The sequence below is a fragment of the Brassica rapa genome, chromosome A10, assembly GCF_000309985.2.
Source record: "Brassica rapa cultivar Chiifu-401-42 chromosome A10, CAAS_Brap_v3.01, whole genome shotgun sequence".
In the NCBI taxonomy this organism is placed as follows: domain Eukaryota; kingdom Viridiplantae; phylum Streptophyta; class Magnoliopsida; order Brassicales; family Brassicaceae; genus Brassica; species Brassica rapa.
This window is the reverse complement of record NC_024804.2, coordinates 12727682-12745455: the sequence shown is the minus strand read 5'-3', so window position 1 is coordinate 12745455 and position 17774 is coordinate 12727682. Positions and strand designations below refer to the sequence as shown.

At 41.4% G+C, this 17774-nt stretch overlaps 4 protein-coding genes and 1 long non-coding RNA gene across 6 annotated transcripts; 3 read left to right on the top strand and 2 right to left on the bottom strand.

The window, feature by feature from the left end:
• The first annotated feature begins 123 nt into the window (after positions 1-123).
• On the top strand, positions 124-683 carry LOC103845307. Its single transcript, XR_001956682.2, has 2 exons — positions 124-292; positions 363-683. It is a non-coding gene; the product is annotated as an uncharacterized LOC103845307 (long non-coding RNA).
• A 1405-nt stretch (positions 684-2088) lies between these two features.
• On the bottom strand, positions 2089-5040 carry LOC103845306 (iridoid synthase CYC2). The gene has a single exon (XM_009122142.2). The coding sequence runs from the start codon at positions 3428-3430 to the stop codon at positions 2270-2272; it is 1161 nt and encodes a 386-aa protein (XP_009120390.1). The 5' UTR covers positions 3431-5040; the 3' UTR covers positions 2089-2269.
• A 1534-nt stretch (positions 5041-6574) lies between these two features.
• LOC103845305 (nudC domain-containing protein 2) lies at positions 6575-8449 on the top strand. The gene is made up of 5 exons (XM_009122141.3): positions 6575-6817; positions 6905-7053; positions 7133-7181; positions 7599-7741; positions 8217-8449. Exons 1-5 carry the CDS (start codon positions 6769-6771, stop codon positions 8301-8303), a joined length of 477 nt encoding a protein of 158 aa, XP_009120389.1. The 5' UTR covers positions 6575-6768; the 3' UTR covers positions 8304-8449.
• Positions 8450-8623: 174 nt separating this feature from the next.
• Positions 8624-10599, top strand: LOC103845304 (inositol 3-kinase). Its single transcript, XM_009122140.3, has 2 exons — positions 8624-9720; positions 10192-10599. Exons 1-2 carry the CDS (start codon positions 8857-8859, stop codon positions 10354-10356), a joined length of 1029 nt encoding a protein of 342 aa, XP_009120388.1. The 5' UTR covers positions 8624-8856; the 3' UTR covers positions 10357-10599.
• A 117-nt stretch (positions 10600-10716) lies between these two features.
• Positions 10717-17768, bottom strand: LOC103845303 (peptidyl-prolyl cis-trans isomerase CYP20-1). Of its 2 annotated transcripts, none has more exons than XM_009122138.3 (7): positions 17560-17768; positions 11975-12053; positions 11786-11833; positions 11657-11680; positions 11328-11510; positions 11165-11240; positions 10717-11073 (listed from the first exon to the last, which is right to left on the bottom strand). In XM_009122138.3, exons 1-7 carry the CDS (start codon positions 17704-17706, stop codon positions 10935-10937), a joined length of 696 nt encoding a protein of 231 aa, XP_009120386.2. In that variant the 5' UTR covers positions 17707-17768; the 3' UTR covers positions 10717-10934. The 2 variants fall into 2 exon arrangements, with proteins under 2 accessions (XP_009120386.2, XP_033137349.1); XM_033281458.1 differs by having other exon boundaries at positions 10770-11073; positions 11328-11552; positions 11602-11680; positions 17560-17760.
• Positions 17769-17774: the final 6 nt, after the last annotated feature.

Below are 17774 nucleotides of genomic sequence, written 5' to 3'. Positions count from 1 at the left end.
CAAATTTCATTGATAAAGGCAAGTTCTTTGATCATATTGTTATGTAAAGTTGGTTGCTTTGGATCATGTTTGATAAAGTACTTGCTACTGTGAATGAAAGTTGTACACTTTATTGTCTTCAGATCATACTTGTGGGTTAGCTAGAGAAGCTCGGAGGTTGCTACGAGAGCGCAAGGACATCGTGATCAGGCACGTGAACATGCCGGACATGGACAGCTTCAAGCTCCTTGAGCACGTTGGCCTTGAACTGAACCTCCCTGTCATAAGTGAGATCACTTCATGTGGCTGTCAGGTAAATTGTTTACTGAATCTCTTGACTGCCTTAATACAGCTTTGGAACATTGATGACTGCTACATTGCAGTGGGAAGGGATACCTACATATATCATTGGTATAGGCAGAGGAATAAGTGCTACGGTTGGACTAGCGGCTACGGTCGTATATCCTCTAATGGAAAGCCGTCTCTCATCGCTGAGAACTGACTTCTCGTCATTGTGGTCTCATGTATATTATTAACTTGAAACTTCTAATCTATTTGGAAGAGTAATGTTTAGATTGTCAATCACATGAAATTGTAACATATTTGCAGTAAGGTTTTAGATTCTTATGGTTTACTAGAAAATGTATGTGTTCTTTTGCAATCGGCTCTTGGCTTGATATAAAATGTTTAATTTTTTTTTCAAATCACTTGGTGTTGGTATTTTTTATAAAACCGATGAATCTACTAAACTTAAGCTGCAAGTAGAAGATATAGAATGTTTAATTTTTTTTAAGAACTCCTAAATAAGATACTTGCATTGGAGGACAAAAATATAGAGGTTTCTTAAAAAATTTCTTAACACACATTTAATACTAAAAAAGTGATTAAGATCCCGTGCTAGGGTTAATGGTGCTCTAAGACCCATAAGTGATAAGAAAAAAACGAGGACGATGATCACGATGGAAGGGAAGTGGAACGGCGACGGTGAAAGTGTGTGATCGGGGAGAGTCAAGCGAGCCACTGCTGCATTAGTTGAGAGGAAGAGGTTGGGTTAGAGGATCGTAATGATAGGATTCTGTCTCGAATCTGTCTGTCAAGAAGCCTCACAACCGTATCAGCTGAGCGGAAAGTTTGGCGATGGAGTCTAGCGTTACGTTCCATCCAGGTCCAGTAGATACACCCCTGCCAACAGAGACGTAGGAGCATACCTTTAGTCGTTCTTGGTCCAGTCGATTGAATCTGTGCTAGTACTCGTTCCCACGACCTCTCAGGTTGTATTCCACACCGTTGAGAGAGCGATCCCCACACACTCCAAGAGTAATGACATAAGAAGAACAAATGGTCACGAGTTTCAGGTGAAGTGTTGCAGAGAAGACATAAAGGGTTCGTCTGATGGCCCCATCGCATGGTCCTGTCTTTAGTAGGGCATCGGTTAAGAACAAACAGCCAAGTGAGAAAGTTGTGTCTTGGTATTCCTCCCTTGTTCCATACTGCATTGAGCCAAGGTACCGTTGCTCCTGCTTCACAAAGTTTTTCATAGATAGTTCCTGTGCTATAACGGTCACTAATTTTCCCATCAACTTCCCACTCATAATAGTCATCGTCACCAGTGAGCTGGATAGTTGTAAGGTGCGCATGAAGATTGACTAACTGCTCTGATCTTGCAGGTGGGAGGAGCCAGTTTCCATTTATGTTAGTCGCTGATATTTGAATGATAAAAAGAAATTATTAATAGTCTCAATTACTAACCGTACAACATATCTCTATCGATTCCAAACATTAAAACAAACAATAGTAACGATATTTGAAATGTCGCTCGTTGCTGCCCGACCTTCAAACGAACATAGCAAAACTGATACCGTATTGTTTATGTAGCAAAACAATGGAAAAGGCAAACTGATATATAAAAACATATATATATTTAGTTTAAAAACATATATACAAACAAACTGATTCCAGCTACTTCCCTCTTTTTATATATGTGAATGCGTTGTTGTTTGAAGTATAGTCTTCCCACTACTTCCCTCTTTTTATATATGTGAATGCTTTCACATTTGAAATAATTCCAGCCAATTATGATTTTTGGTTAAGTGATTTAGCGCTCAGAAGGGTTTGTGGACAATTCATTTAAAAACTCACACATTACATATATAATACATATGTTGCTAATACAAACAAGACTTAGGGAAGATTAAAGATCAAATACATACCATGATTTACAATGCTAATCAAAACTAACTTTTTGGAAACCAAATGTTCCTAAAGCACCAAACACAAACCACTTGTCTTACTAAGGAATGAGCTTTTCTTCTCTCATTACATCAATCCAATACAAAATCGAATCCAGGGTTCTATATTTCCTCTTAAACCCAAACTTATCAACTTTATCTCTGCTTCCAAGCAGCTTGAAAGGACATCTAAATAGCACATCCATGAAAACCCAATTGGCCAAATCCTCAATCTTTGTCTGGACAAGCTTCTCCTTCACCAGAATCTCATCCCACACATACTTTCTCTCACCCATCTCTCTCTCAAACCAGAAACCCTCATCAAACATCTTCGTTTCATTGACTTGCACCCCAAGTTTCCTCCCGATTTGAGGCCAAATCTCTTTCCACGTGAACCCTACCCCGTTTATGGCATTAAAGGCCTCACCATTTTCACGTACTCTCCCACTAGTCGCAGCGAAAATATGCTGTTCTGCGACTAAATTTGAATCAGACCCATCAATGTAACACTCCTCCCAGCATTCTCTTGTCCCTCCAAACACAAAAGGAAGATTCAAATACTTACACATGGCTCCATAAACACAAAGACTTCCCATGAAGTTGTACAGAGTCCTTGTAGAGCTTCCCATTAGCAAACCGGGTCGTTGAACCGACCAAACAACTGAAACTCCAGAGATCTTCTCCTTCAGCAGATCCTCCAAAACGTAATAGAAATTCTTCCCAGAGCTCTTCCTCGGACACTCCTCGCTGTAATAACACACACTTGAACCTTCTCCACCACGAGACAGAGTCTCTCCGACGAGAGACACGTAATGCTTCATCCCCGTTTGGAGCGAGAAATGCTTTAACCTCTTGGCGTTTGGGAGAATCGCGTCCAAAGCGTTTGCCAGCATCGTTCTGTTCTGGTCGCAGCACTCATCGCTGTCCAGTGGATACTCGCCTGACCACGTGACCCAGAACACGTGACTCACGATGTCTTGTAATGGAGACAGTTTCTGTTTGGTCTCAGATGCGTTAAGCAAATCGCAGGAGATGAAACTGTACATCTTCGTCATGGAACTGATCTCGGGATTTCGTGCAACGCCGTAGATTCTCCATCTGGGTTTGTTCGACATTGCTAGCGTCTTCACAATCTCTCGGCCCACGAGCCCCGTGACGCCGAAGATCAAGGCCACGTTCTCGTCGTCGTTTGTATTTGTGACGCTGCCATTTTCAGACCCCATTGTATGTACGTATTGATCAAAGAGTTCTGGAGTTTGAATAAGATGGACCTTTAATGGATGTTGTATATTTATAGCACTGAAGATTTACTAGTAACTTAAAAGAGAAGAGCAAGCGTGATTCACGATTCCACTGTTTGTTTTTTTTTTTTTTTTTTTTTTTGCTAACCGAGTATCTTGATCCCACCGAAGTGGTCCAGACTAGAGACCGAAGTGAGCAAGAACGCTGCCAAGGCGTCACCATGTGGCTCACCGTGTAACGGTCTTCGGTCTCGGATGCTGCAACCCATATGTAAATTCCGCAGTGGCCAAGGTTCGAACCCAGGGGCGGGCACTCCAGCTGGAGCTCCTATACCACTAGACCAAAGCAACTTGGTTGATTCAACGGGTTATCGTAGAGTTTCAAGACTCGATGCCTACCTGTTTAGGCTATGTTAGAATATTCAATCAACTTGCTGTGTACACAGCTATCATTTAGCATAACAATGCATAAATTTTTAGTATATATAAACTGAAGTCAACAGTGAATACAAGTAGAAGCGTAACTTCTCTCTCCTTGCAATATCTGCGCTCCGCCTCCTTTACCTTCAGACCAGTAGCAGCTCCGGTGACCGGCGCGTGGCGGCTCTGTTAGCGCCACCGCCGGTCAGATCTGTAGTGGATTCTCTCGTTCTTTGTTCTGCACTTTTTAGTTTTCTGTTTGATGGAGATATGGTGGTTGAGGAGCTTGAGAGCTTGCGGCTTAGAGTGGTTTGTCACATCTACCTTGGGTCCGTTGTATGCTGAAGCCGTTTCTGAATGTCGTATATGCAGTCATGGCTTTGGCTGGTTTTAATTACATATGTTTTGATCCAGATCTAGATCCAATCCTCCATAGTTTTCAGGTTCTTTTCAAGTTTTTCTTATCTAAATCTCTCCTTTATTTTATGGAGGTTGCTGTAGTTGATTAGTCTTGGGATTTTATCCTTATCGTTTTGGAAAAATCATGGCTCTACCAATGGTCTCTTGGTTTCTAAGCTTGTAATGTTTTTGAGTTATGGTGCTATTGGGAACGGTTTCCTGTCTTGCTGCTGGCATCCTTTAGTTGTCGGTGAAGTTTTGGCGGATTGACCTCTGTTTCTCCAGTTCTTATGTGAATGGAGAGTTCAGTGTAAGGCTTTTATCGAGGTTTAGTTTGGTCGCATGAAGTGCGTCGCTGCTGCCGTATCCGGAAGAGGAGGAGACCCTAGAGTGGTTCGATCTTGCCGGGTTATAAAGTCTGGGTTCGTTGGTGTGGAGAGGAGTGCTCTCAGTTTGGTGTCGTCAGAGGTTGAGGTTATCGTTCGGTGGGCCGTGAGCGACAACGATAAATCCCGTTCAGATGCACCTGAAGTTGTTGGGTTGATGCAAGCTTGGTGTGCTAGGTTCATTGTGAGTTCCATCGAATTTTCTTAAGTTAGTTTGTGAAGTTGTATTTGTTCGTTTAAGCTACTCTGGTGTGGGTTTAAGGTGCCTGTTCATGGGCTCTAGTTGCTGTGAATCAGCTGATGTATCAAACCTTATAAGTTGTTCTTCTTTTGAATTAATATTATCAGACGGGAAAAAAAAAAAAAAAAACTGAAGTCAACAGTGTTCATGTTACATTTGTTTTTTCTTTGGTTTTCCTTTTTTATTTGTGTATAAATTACGAAAATGTGGAGTTAAAAACCCCATTCATTATTAAGTTAACTGTGTACTTCTGTACCATTGCTTGCAATATAACTTTACAAAATAATTTTGACAACTAAATAGTCTCAGACCCCTAAACTTTATATAGTAGTTTCAAATTTTAATGTGTATTTGTACTAAAAACACTGTTTCTCTTTAAGTGCTAAGAACATCTAATAACACGTTACGCACCCACAAATTATATTGATCTATTTGTATTTTTAACACGAATACTTAACATCTATTTTGTAACTTTATATATCAATTTAATTTGTGGTTGTAACGTGTTTTCTATATAATTTTTAAATGAACATCGTGTACAGCATTCTGTCTACTGGTTAAACGGACGGTCAAGATTGCGAGAGGCAGAATATGACCGTGGCTGTATACGTTGCCGGCCAGAATTTTAAATTTTAACGCTTCAAGTGGGTCTGTTTTATTTTAGTTAACAGTCTTACCGGTCAAACAGAATATTAATCCACAAGTACTTATTCAATAAACTAGTTACACTCGTGATATTTTTTTCATAACCCGAAGTCATATGTACTATAGTCCAAATCAATCTGAGATCTAACTGCCAATAGATTTATGCAGGGGACAAGCATGTATATATCGAATCCCATAAAATGAAACAAATTGACTATTCTATGAATGTTTGGTTTTGATAAGCAATATTGTAGAACAATGGAAGCGTAAAATAAGCAAGCAAAAGAAATGCACAATAGTATGGTGGAATCAATGAAGTGCCAAACGTAATTTCATTATAGAATTGGGAGATTCTCTGAATTTCTTGTATAAAATAAACCTCCAAAATGAAGAAACGCAGGAACATAAATCCCAAGTTAATTTTCTTAAAAAATACTTTAAAAATTATGGAACTGTAAAATTAAATTTCCGGAATGACGAAATGGAGGAACATGAATTACGATATTATAAAACGTGTCACTCATAACAATTTTGGAATAGTTTTCTCAAAAAAGAAATTGGAATAGTACAATTTTCTTGCTGCTGTTATGTTTATTCGGAGAATATTAATCAGAACCTTTGATCACGTATATACGTCAATCTTGTTCCGTGAAACTGACAATAATTGTCTGATCTGCGTTGGAGTGACTGAAAGGCGGGAGATGGGTACAGTGTATCTCTGGCCCCAAAGGCATTGAAAAGCTAAAAACCACACACACTTGGCTCTCTCCAAATCTTATAATGGACCATGTTTTATGGTAGACCTACACATTACTCTTCTTTCAAGTTTGTGTCTTCCTCCCCTCATTTTATGCATTGAATCAACCAATTTCTGATCTTTAAGAAAAAACATTTCGACATTTTAATTTAATTTTAAAGAATAGCAGCTCCAGTTTAGGTTTATGATGTGATTTGAATATTTCATTGATTAATCAACCAGTTTCTCATCTTAAGAAGAAAAAGCACTTGCAAATGTATTATTTTTTTTTGGTGGTCAACAAGGACAGTGATGGGCTTATTTTAGTGAGCTGATGTTTGGGCTTAATTATAATTGGCTTACAGAGATATCCCCCACGGACACAAACTAGTTGTGTTGTGTCTTAAAAAGTTAAAATAAAAGAACGAATCAAATCTTTTCCAGTTTCGTCCGACGGAGATCGATTAACGGAGAAGTAAACAAACCCCTAGATATGGCGGAGAAGCTCGCACCGGAGAAGCGACATGATTTCGTTCATAACGGTTTTTCTCTAATTCTTTCGTCTCTGTTTCTCTGTTATCGCAGTCTGGTTTTAACTTTACGAGATTTGATTGATTCCGATGTAATAGGGCAAAAGGTGTTTGAGTGGGATCAAACCCTTGAAGAAGTGAACTTGTACATAACTTTGCCGCCCAATGTTCATTCAAAGGCATTCCACTGCAAAATCCAGTCGAAACATCTCGAAGTTGGCATCAAAGGCAACCCTCCTTATCTCAATGTCAGTTTCTTTCTCTGTCTTTACACAGTTTGGCTTCGTTTCTCGATACAGTTGACTGAAGTTTGTTAATTTTTTCTAGCACGATCTTAGTGCTCCTGTGAAGACGGATTGCTCGTTCTGGACACTAGGTACTCCATTGTTTCTTCTTCTTCTTGCGTATCTGTATTAGGCGTTTCTTTAGCTTTGAGCCCCGTTTCACTTCTGGAGATGATAAGTTGAACCCGAAAATGTGAGCTGGTTTTGGTATGAATGGTAGATAGAGTTTGAGATTAGAAACATTTGAGAGTATACGATGGGTGATGGACTGTTGTAGAACTAGCATGTTTTGATCTTGAGTATGAAGCTATCGGTTGCAGCGTTCTAAGAGTATAAATGATCTGTTTCTATGCACTCTCTGTCCATCTTATTTTTCATTTCATGATTTACAGTATGTTTCGGGTTATTATTATCAACATCTTCAAGTTACCGGCATAGTTTTTTTAGTTTTACGGTTCATAGTTTGTCACTGTTAGCCTAATCTGATATTTTGTGTGTTGGTATGGCAGAGGATGATATAATGCACATTACCCTGCAGAAGAGGGAGAAAGGGCAGACATGGGCATCGCCGATTCTTGGACAGGGTCAGTTGGATCCTTACGCCACTGATCTAGAGCAGAAGCGGCTCATGCTGCAGAGGTTTCAAGAAGAGGTTAGCTATAGCAAACACTCTTCTTGCTTTTGCATTTTTTTTTTTCTTATTGAAAGCCATCTTGGTCAAAAATATAATTACGCTGCCAAAGATGATCTGATTTGGTTGTGTAAGGTCTAATCACATTAATTGTTTCCTTTGTTAAAGCTCCTTTTTAATTTTTGTTTCTCGAGTCTCTGTGAATCTCTTATGTTCATGGGTAAAGAGTCGGCATAGAACTGGTGATAGGGTAACCTATGGTGGCTGTCTTACTATTTTGATGAAATTGCTTACTCTTTGTCCAATCGGATTCTTAGCGGTTTGAAAACACAATGAGCAAATGAACATAGGCTAGAGACTGAATATATGTGTGCCCTATTGTTTATGTTCTACTTGTATCCATGGCTTCTATATATTTAGTATATTGAACTTAAGTATGCTTTCCCTTTTCTCTTTGGATCAATTTTCTTTTTTTTTGCTGTGTCTATGTTTGCAGAACCCAGGATTCGACTTTTCACAAGCTCAGTTCACGGGTAACTGTCCAGATCCGAGTAGCTTCATGGGTGGTATTCGTTCTGACTAGTCCTCCCTCCCTACTCTTGGGATTTTATAACAAAATGTCCCATGGCTGATAAATAAACGGCCTTACTTTGACCCGCTTCTGTAATCATCTCTAAACTATATTTTCATTCACTCACATGAATAAATGCCTTGTTTCGTCTCTGTTTAGTTATTCTTTTATTCCCCGACAACAAAATCACACCATCAAAAAAGTTCCACATCCCCTTTAGAATCTTGTTCTAGTATGGGACGGCTTTTGTTTCAATACAAATCGTTTACGTATGTAACTTTATTGGTATAGATTCTTTATGAAGAGATTAAAAACAAATTAAATAAGAGAGAAAAGGGAGGTGAATGAGGGAGGATGGCGCGCGTCATCTTCGTCGCGACACATAATCTTAAGACACAAAGAGAGGAACGAGTCTCGAGACGCTACGTATAGGCTAACAGCCATTTGTTTTGTCTCTCTTCCCCTTCTCCCTCGTAAACTCCTTCGTTTTCGTCGTCTTTAGTAATCTTCACTACCTTCTTCTTTACCTCACCTTCTCCATGATCCTCTCCGTCATCCGCAAATCATGACTCTCACTCCTCCTCCCTCGCAGCAAACACCTAACTCACCTCATCGCCGAGTCCTCATCGTCGGAAACTACTGCCACGACGTTCTGATCCAAAACAACACCGTCGTTGCCGAAACCCTCGGCGGCGCCGCCTCCTTCATCTCCAACGTCCTAGATTCCTCCTCCGTCTCCTGCGACCTAATCTCCAAAGTTGGCCGCGACTTCAAATACGACGTCGCCCACCCTCCGATCGTGGCTCCGGAGATGGCGACCACGGTCTTCGAAGCCTATTTCGATCTCGGAATCGGCCACTCCGATCGGGTACTCAAACGCGTCGCTGCATGCGACCCGATCCTCCCTTCCGACATCCCCGACTCGAGGTTCGACATCGGGATGGCCGTCGGCGTCGGCGGGGAGATTCTCCCGGAGACTCTCGAGAAGATGGTGGAGATCTGCGACGTGGTGGCTGTGGACATACAAGCTCTGATCAGAGTTTTCGATCCTGTCGACGGAGCCGTGAAGCTTGTTGATTTGAAAGAGAGTGGGTTTAGTCACCTCATGGGTAAGATCGGGTTCTTGAAAGCTTCGTCTGACGAAGCTTTGTTCATGGATGTTGAAGAGATGAGGTGTTTGTGTTGTGTGGTGGTGACTAGTGGTGAAAAAGGGTGTAGGATTTATGACAAGGATGATGAGACGGTGGTGCCTCCGTTCGTGGCGAAGCAGGTGGATCCTACGGGCGCTGGAGATAGTTTTCTTGGAGGTTTGGTGGTTGGTCTTGTGGAGGGTTTGGATGTTCCTGATGCTGCTTTGTTAGGGAACCTCTTTGGTTCCGTCACTGTTGAGCACATTGGTCAGCCTAAGTTCGATTTGACGATGCTTCAGGTTTGGTTTTACGGCTTTGTATTATTGAGTTGCATGCTGTGAGAGATGACGATATCAATTAGAACTGTTGTTACGATGTAGATCGAAAAGCCAATAGCATGAACATAGAACCAGTAGTGGAATCTGATAATGTGTCAAGCTTGATTGGTTAGTTCTTGTTTCTAATAGCAAGGTGATGCTTTAAAAGTTCTATTAGGATCAGGGTAATGTAGCAGTTGCATCTTGCAGCTTGCTTTCAATATAATCAAACCTAGAGGTTGTTAATTAGAAGCTCGATCTGATTTGATGTGATAGGTTTTCGATCTGAATATATGGTCAAGTCTACACATATTTGTCTAAGATCACGCAGATAGCGTCATAGTTTGATCTGGCATAAGTTGCATTCGAATGTGTGTATAATTTTCTTGATTTTTCTGTGTATCCTATGTCTTTTTATGCGTTTCCTATTTGTTGTCTTTCTCCGTGATGCAGAGAGTAAAGGATGAGGTACAGAGGAGGAAGAAGCAATGTAATCTCTCAAGTAGCCACAACAATGATCATGACGAGTTCCATGCGCGTCTAAGTCCAGCTCGGTTTCAGGAGTCTCCACTTCAACCAAAGATATTGGTCAATGGTCACTTGTGTGACCGGTCATGATTGGTTCCTGCAAATACGAATCTTTTAATCACTAACAACGCTCTTCTGAATTGTGTAAACTTTCTACGTTTATGAATTTTGGAAATTTATCTACTATTTAGTGTATAAACGCCATGCCCAGCGTCATCAAACGCTTTTTTATGGCCGCCAATGCAGAGTTTTCGTTAACAAGTTACGTTTTAAATTTGAGATAAATTGTCAAATTGAAAGAAATAAAAGAGATAAAAGTTTGCCTTTTTGCTATTTTGCATGTTGTTAATTTTCTTATTAAATCAAGTCAAATAAATCATGCCGAAATGAATTAAAAATTGACTTTTTAATTACTGTTTAGGCATAGTGGTGGACTGGTCAAAATCGGAAAAGAAAATCAACTTCAGATTTAATATAGATTTGAGTTAAAAGCATCATACAACTTGAAATGAAACCAGAATGGTCGAATCTTTATCAAATGGCTAAGATAGTCGTTTAAGTGTTCCAAAATAGGCTAAGATAGTCGTTTAAACACAAACGTCGTCAACCACTATATTTTAGCTCACATCAATGGAGGAACAGATGGATAAAACTCCATGAGTGTTGAGTTACAGAGGAAGCTCACCACTGTCAACAATCACAACTTTACTCTTAGGAGTTCCACTCTGGTTACCCTCAGCTTCGATTTTGTACACCACGTCCATTCCCGTCACTACCTTCCCGAAGACTACGTGCCTCCCGTCCAACCTGTATCAATTCCCGAGAGCTTTCAAATCAGAGAAGGCAAAGAAAAACATGTCCATTCACGTGTTTGAAATGCCGGTGGTTTTGTACTCACCAGCTTGTTGTTACTGTTGTGATGAAAAACTGAGATCCGTTGGTGTCTTGGCCGGCGTTTGCCATTGATAGAAACCCTGTTCACAACAAAACTGATCATGTTAAAAACCTCAGTTAGGCAAAGAGCTTTGTAAACAAACAAAGAATACTGAAGAAGCCCTAACCTGGACCAGTATGCTTGAGTTTGAAGTTCTCATCAGCAAACGTCTCACCATAGATAGACTCTCCTCCCATACCATTGCCATGGGTGAAATCGCCTCCCTGGAGCATAAAGCTTGGTATGATTCTATGGAATGAGCTCCCCTTGTAATGTAGAGCCTTCCCTTTCTTACCTATTCCTTTCTCCCCTGTGTACAAATAAAAATACAGTTTATGCAAAGCTTTCAAGGTTTATACACCCCTGTGATAGTAAGACGTCATGGCGGAGAAAAGAGTTAACAACAGCATATTCGATTGACATAGGATTAGAATGAGCAATCTTGTGTTCTCTTACCTGTGCACAAAGCTCGGAAATTCTCTGCATAAACAACAAAAATCAGGAAGTTAGTCCTCTTATTAATAGGCTATAAGCTTTGCAAACAAGAATCAATCGCACAAGGAACATGTCAAGTGTAAAGGGTACCTGCAGTTTTAGGGACTGTCTTTCCAAATAGACCCATGACAATACGACCTGAACAAAAAAAATCATCAATCGGTCTGAGATGCTAAAGCATTTCGTTTTACGTATTCTTCTTCTATCATAGAGCACAAGTACTACGTGCAGCAACAAACATGGATCATAAGAATTAAAACTCAGGAACAAGGTTCATACCAGCTTCTTTCCCATCAATCTCAACATCAAAATAAACCTTGTGTGTGATCTCCTTTAAGTTTTCCTTGGACTTCTTAGCCTGCAGCAACATAGAATCCAAACATCTAGAAATCAATACAAACACTCTTATTCCATTACATCTCATTTCAATCTAATCCCATCTTGAAACAAACATATTGTAACGGCCCGGTTCCTGGCCCAAAAATTTTCATAAAAGAATGGGCTTCTCTACGGCCCATTTCACAAAAAACCTAGGGTTCCCTTCACCCTTTCCTTTATAAAGAGATGCAGCCCATTCTTTTCTCTCATTTTCTGAAACTTGAGCGAAGCTCTGCAGAGATTTAGAGAGACTTGGAAACCCTAGCCGTCAAGCTTCTCTTTTCCCTCTTCCCTCTTCTTCTCTCACGCCTCTCTTTCTCTCCTCTCTCCCTCCTCCTCGCCGGTGCCATGTGGTGATGGTGGTGGTGGTTGCAGCCGTGGTGGTGGTGACCAGATCTCGTCTCTCTCTTGTTTAGTTGTTCCAGATCTGTTCAGATCTCTTCATCCTTGTTTCCAGATCCAGATCTAGGCTAAGGTGGAGTGTTTCGAACCCAACCTTCTTTCATGGTTCTGTATACTCCTTTATGTTGGAGTTAGGCTTGATTAGACCCTGATTGGGAGTTAGGTTGATAGGACATGGTATTGCTAGGATGATAGATGAATGAATCATGATGCATAAGAACCCTCATACTGATAAATGGGACTTGATGAACTGAATTGAATTGTCGTGGTAATGATTGATTGGTAGTTGATACTTGTATGTTTGGTTGTGTTGTCCCATGTGTTGTTGTGATTGAAGTTAGGATGCTAGAGAGGAACAAATGCTAGGATGATAGATGAGCAATGATTATAAACGTTATTGAAGTAGAACTTGAATGCGATGTGTATTGTGTGTGACACCGATAACGGGTGGCGTCTAGTGATTTAGTCCAAGTTCAAGTATGAATGAAAAGGGAAAGTAATTGGGAATGGGGAGGATTAAGTGAAAACGATAAGGAAGTGAAATGATAAGTAAAAGTATGAAAGAAGGATGTTAAGGTTAAGCATGGGTGGGAAAGCATATAGAGAGTCTAAGGTTTGTAGGTGGGGTAAGTAGTCCACGCTAGGTATCCATAGGAGATGTGGCGAATCCACATGAATATGGAAGCACCCATAGGAGATGTGGCGAATCCACATGAATATGGGGTAGAAGCCTAGTGGGGGGCTACCCACTGAGGAAAAGAGGAAAAGAGGAAAAGAGGAAAAGATGAAAAGTTGAAAAGGATGTGCATTGTAGGGTTTTAGCTCATGGTCGGGTAACGGGGAGTTAAAGGTGTCATAGGGTCGGGTCGGGCGGACAAGAGGAGTCGGTTAAGTCTAGGGTTTGACGTGTGTGGCAATGAGTGAGATCATTGTATTGATTGATCGCTAGGTTGTTAGAAATGAATGGAAGTGATTGTGGAAATTGCAGATAACATTAGGAAATGATGAAAATGCATTAACTGATTGTAGTGGCTAGTCAGTCCTAGTTCCCGCATGGAGTAGTATAGAGTGTCATGCGGGCAGGCTGGTCTAGAACCACTTCACTGAGTAACTTGTTGCTCACCCCTCCATTTCCATTTTTCCTGTGCGCAGGACTGTAAGTAGAAGTATAGGGATGTGGGTATGACGGTATTTCAAAGAAGGTTATGCGCTCGTCTCTCGGGACCAGTAACGGGACACGTAGGGTTGTCTAGATGAGTAGACACGTGTCCATAACGCCCCTTCGATAACCCCGGTCGGACTCCGGGGGATCGGGCTGTTACAATTGGTATCAGAGCCAGGTTAAGATCCCTTAGTTCTGTCCTAAGGGATCGGCATTTCCGACGTTTAAAAAAAAAAAAAAAAAAAAAAAAGAAAAGAGAGAATTGTTTTAACTAAAAGAAAAGAGTGTGTGAAAAGTTTTGATTTTTCTGAAAGTTGTGATTTTTCTGAAAGTTATGAACGATTTCAAAACCACCCACTATATCTATACTTCTATTATGGTTCTGATCGGATGTCTACTTGAAGGATGTCTTCGACAACCAGTATCGACCAGAGTGACAATTACGGGTATCGTGGACCTGCATGGTGGAACCCGAACTACACTCGGACTCAGCGCATCATAAAGAGAAAGGTGGTACCCCATCGGTGACGTCCATTGATGAAGTTCCATCGCCAGACACATGAGTTGGAGTGGTTGGAGGAAAGCCAGAGATGGAAACCCGACTAATGTAACTACCGAGAGCGTGAAGGTTGTGGCGGATATCATGAGTTTAGAGGAACATTAGAGGTGCAGTGAAACAAGTTGAGGCCATAGGTCAATGAAAGTATTTCCCGAAGAATGACATATATCTAATGGAGGGTTAGTTCTAGGATATCTGCCCGAGAGACATGATTGTAAGGGAATACAATAAAGATATAACCCCTGAGGAGATTGTCAGGCACTCTCTAAGGGGGGCGAGAACTGATTCACAGCTTCCTGAAGGAAATGAGAACCGATCTGAAGAATAGTTGTAACGTGCAAGATTACTGGGATCATGAACTAATCTAAAAGGGTGCAGAGCTATTGTTTGGTGTAAGAAGATCATAGGCTAACCAAGCATCACATACTCAGAGCCCAAGGAGAACTTGCGACATCGTCATTAACACAAGGCGGTTTCGTTGTGACAAGAGTGGAAGTGCGAGAAGAACCACACTAGGTGATAATGGATGGGAGCGTACTACCAGTATAACCAGTACAACTAGTAGGGCTATGATAGGAGGTTCGTTCATCAAGGAAAACATGGCCAGACCGAAGGACTCAGAGGACGAGGATATGTTCGGTGTGGAGTAGCTCGTTAAGTTTCATGAGATGAAGTGCTCGCTAAGTTAATCAACGGAGATGTGGTTGGGTACCACACAACGGTGAAGGAAGAGATCATGGGACAAGTTTATCGGTCGCAATGGCCATTGTAGTGGGCAGCAAACAGATTTATCCGGATTCGAAGAGGAACTGCCAAGAGGGTTTTAATGGAGCTTTGCAACTAAGACTTGTTAGTTGAGAATAGTGGGATGTGAGGCCGTATATGATTGATGCAAGAGTTTTATGTGTCAAAATGGAAATGGAATATGATAACAATATATTTTTGTTGTTGGGTCGCCAAGGACATGGCAATCAACCTATGTGATGTACATGTGTGTGGAGCTTAGAGAGGAAGTTGGTTAATGGATCAGATATTAGTTGAATCCATGCAAGACATTAGCTATGACTCAAGCAAATGGATATCCCCTATGAGGATTGTATGAACAACCATGTTGAATCCCTTATGTAGGACCAAAGTGGGGGAGATCAGAATCTCGAGCCTGAGATGATCCAAGAAACCGCTTAGCAGATATAATTGTTGATGATGAGCTGCTGTACGAAAGGATAGAAGAGGTACATGACCATCAGAGAATTACGTCGACAAGAGTGGTGGTGATGTGGAAATGCATATGAGATGAAAACAATCTAGGGATGAGAACGCTGATGGAGAATCGATTTGGGAATTAAGAGGACGTTGGATCTCCGTGAGGAATATGGAACCTGGTCTGTTGCATGAACCATTAGATTTCAAAGGACGAGTTGTTTACCCATTCGGGTTCAGGATGTTAGAGTTGGAGTATCGACATATAGAATTCGGGGACGAATTCCATTCAAGTGGGGGAGAATTGTAACGGCCCGGTTCCTGGCCCAAAAATTTTCATAAAAGAATGGGCTTCTCTACGGCCCATTTCACAAAAAACCTAGGGTTCCCTTCACCCTTTCCTTTATAAAGAGATGCAGCCCATTCTTTTCTCTCATTTTCTGAAACTTGAGCGAAGCTCTGCAGAGATTTAGAGAGACTTGGAAACCCTAGCCGTCAAGCTTCTCTTTTCCCTCTTCCCTCTTCTTCTCTCACGCCTCTCTTTCTCTCCTCTCTCCCTCCTCCTCGCCGGTGCCATGTGGTGATGGTGGTGGTGGTTGCAGCCGTGGTGGTGGTGACCAGATCTCGTCTCTCTCTTGTTTAGTTGTTCCAGATCTGTTCAGATCTCTTCATCCTTGTTTCCAGATCCAGATCTAGGCTAAGGTGGAGTGTTTCGAACCCAACCTTCTTTCATGGTTCTGTATACTCCTTTATGTTGGAGTTAGGCTTGATTAGACCCTGATTGGGAGTTAGGTTGATAGGACATGGTATTGCTAGGATGATAGATGAATGAATCATGATGCATAAGAACCCTCATACTGATAAATGGGACTTGATGAACTGAATTGAATTGTCGTGGTAATGATTGATTGGTAGTTGATACTTGTATGTTTGGTTGTGTTGTCCCATGTGTTGTTGTGATTGAAGTTAGGATGCTAGAGAGGAACAAATGCTAGGATGATAGATGAGCAATGATTATAAACGTTATTGAAGTAGAACTTGAATGCGATGTGTATTGTGTGTGACACCGATAACGGGTGGCGTCTAGTGATTTAGTCCAAGTTCAAGTATGAATGAAAAGGGAAAGTAATTGGGAATGGGGAGGATTAAGTGAAAACGATAAGGAAGTGAAATGATAAGTAAAAGTATGAAAGAAGGATGTTAAGGTTAAGCATGGGTGGGAAAGCATATAGAGAGTCTAAGGTTTGTAGGTGGGGTAAGTAGTCCACGCTAGGTATCCATAGGAGATGTGGCGAATCCACATGAATATGGAAGCACCCATAGGAGATGTGGCGAATCCACATGAATATGGGGTAGAAGCCTAGTGGGGGGCTACCCACTGAGGAAAAGAGGAAAAGAGGAAAAGAGGAAAAGATGAAAAGTTGAAAAGGATGTGCATTGTAGGGTTTTAGCTCATGGTCGGGTAACGGGGAGTTAAAGGTGTCATAGGGTCGGGTCGGGCGGACAAGAGGAGTCGGTTAAGTCTAGGGTTTGACGTGTGTGGCAATGAGTGAGATCATTGTATTGATTGATCGCTAGGTTGTTAGAAATGAATGGAAGTGATTGTGGAAATTGCAGATAACATTAGGAAATGATGAAAATGCATTAACTGATTGTAGTGGCTAGTCAGTCCTAGTTCCCGCATGGAGTAGTATAGAGTGTCATGCGGGCAGGCTGGTCTAGAACCACTTCACTGAGTAACTTGTTGCTCACCCCTCCATTTCCATTTTTCCTGTGCGCAGGACTGTAAGTAGAAGTATAGGGATGTGGGTATGACGGTATTTCAAAGAAGGTTATGCGCTCGTCTCTCGGGACCAGTAACGGGACACGTAGGGTTGTCTAGATGAGTAGACACGTGTCCATAACGCCCCTTCGATAACCCCGGTCGGACTCCGGGGGATCGGGCTGTTACACATATGGTTGTTCCGAATCAGATCTAAACACACACTATATAACTCGCACCTGTAAGTATAACGACTCGTTCCCTGAATCCTACGAGAAATCACCCAAATCGTAGAGAGATGATGGAAACTAACCTAAAAGCTCTGAATCATTTATTTTTTTTAAATCAACACGAGAACTCCTAAGACGGAATCTAATATCTGGATCGTGAGAAAAATGAACCTGAATCGCGCTTAGAGTTCCGAGAAGAAGAAGACTCCATAGAAGCAGCGTCACTGAGCTCGCCATCATCTCGCACACTGCAGTAAAGTGTTTCTCTCCGGATGGACTCCCTTTTTCTCTATTTCCACTAGCGCATAAGGGCAACATTATTGGGAGTGCCTTAAGCCATCCCTTAGGGGAAGGGGGTGGGGACCAAGGAAGAAAGAGAAGGGAAA

Excerpts from the sequence above, each read along its gene's own strand:
- LOC103845305 (XM_009122141.3), top strand. The coding sequence starts at position 6,769 with ATGGCGGAGAAGCTCGCACCGGAGAAGCGACATGATTTCGTTCATAAC. Across the intron at positions 7,054-7,132 it reads GCAACCCTCCTTATCTCAAT|CACGATCTTAGTGCTCCTGT; the intron begins GTCAGTTTCTTT and ends AATTTTTTCTAG. Across the intron at positions 7,182-7,598 it reads TTGCTCGTTCTGGACACTAG|AGGATGATATAATGCACATT; the intron begins GTACTCCATTGT and ends TTGGTATGGCAG.
- LOC103845306 (XM_009122142.2), bottom strand. The coding sequence starts at position 3,430 with ATGGGGTCTGAAAATGGCAGCGTCACAAATACAAACGACGACGAGAAC.
- LOC103845304 (XM_009122140.3), top strand. The coding sequence starts at position 8,857 with ATGACTCTCACTCCTCCTCCCTCGCAGCAAACACCTAACTCACCTCAT. Across the intron at positions 9,721-10,191 it reads TCGATTTGACGATGCTTCAG|AGAGTAAAGGATGAGGTACA; the intron begins GTTTGGTTTTAC and ends TCCGTGATGCAG.
- LOC103845303 (XM_009122138.3), bottom strand. The coding sequence starts at position 17,706 with ATGTTGCCCTTATGCGCTAGTGGAAATAGAGAAAAAGGGAGTCCATCC. Across the intron at positions 11,511-11,656 it reads TTTCCGAGCTTTGTGCACAG|GGGAGAAAGGAATAGGTAAG; the intron begins GTAAGAGAACAC and ends ATTTGTACACAG. Across the intron at positions 11,241-11,327 it reads ACTCAAGCATACTGGTCCAG|GGTTTCTATCAATGGCAAAC; the intron begins GTTAGGGCTTCT and ends TGTTGTGAACAG.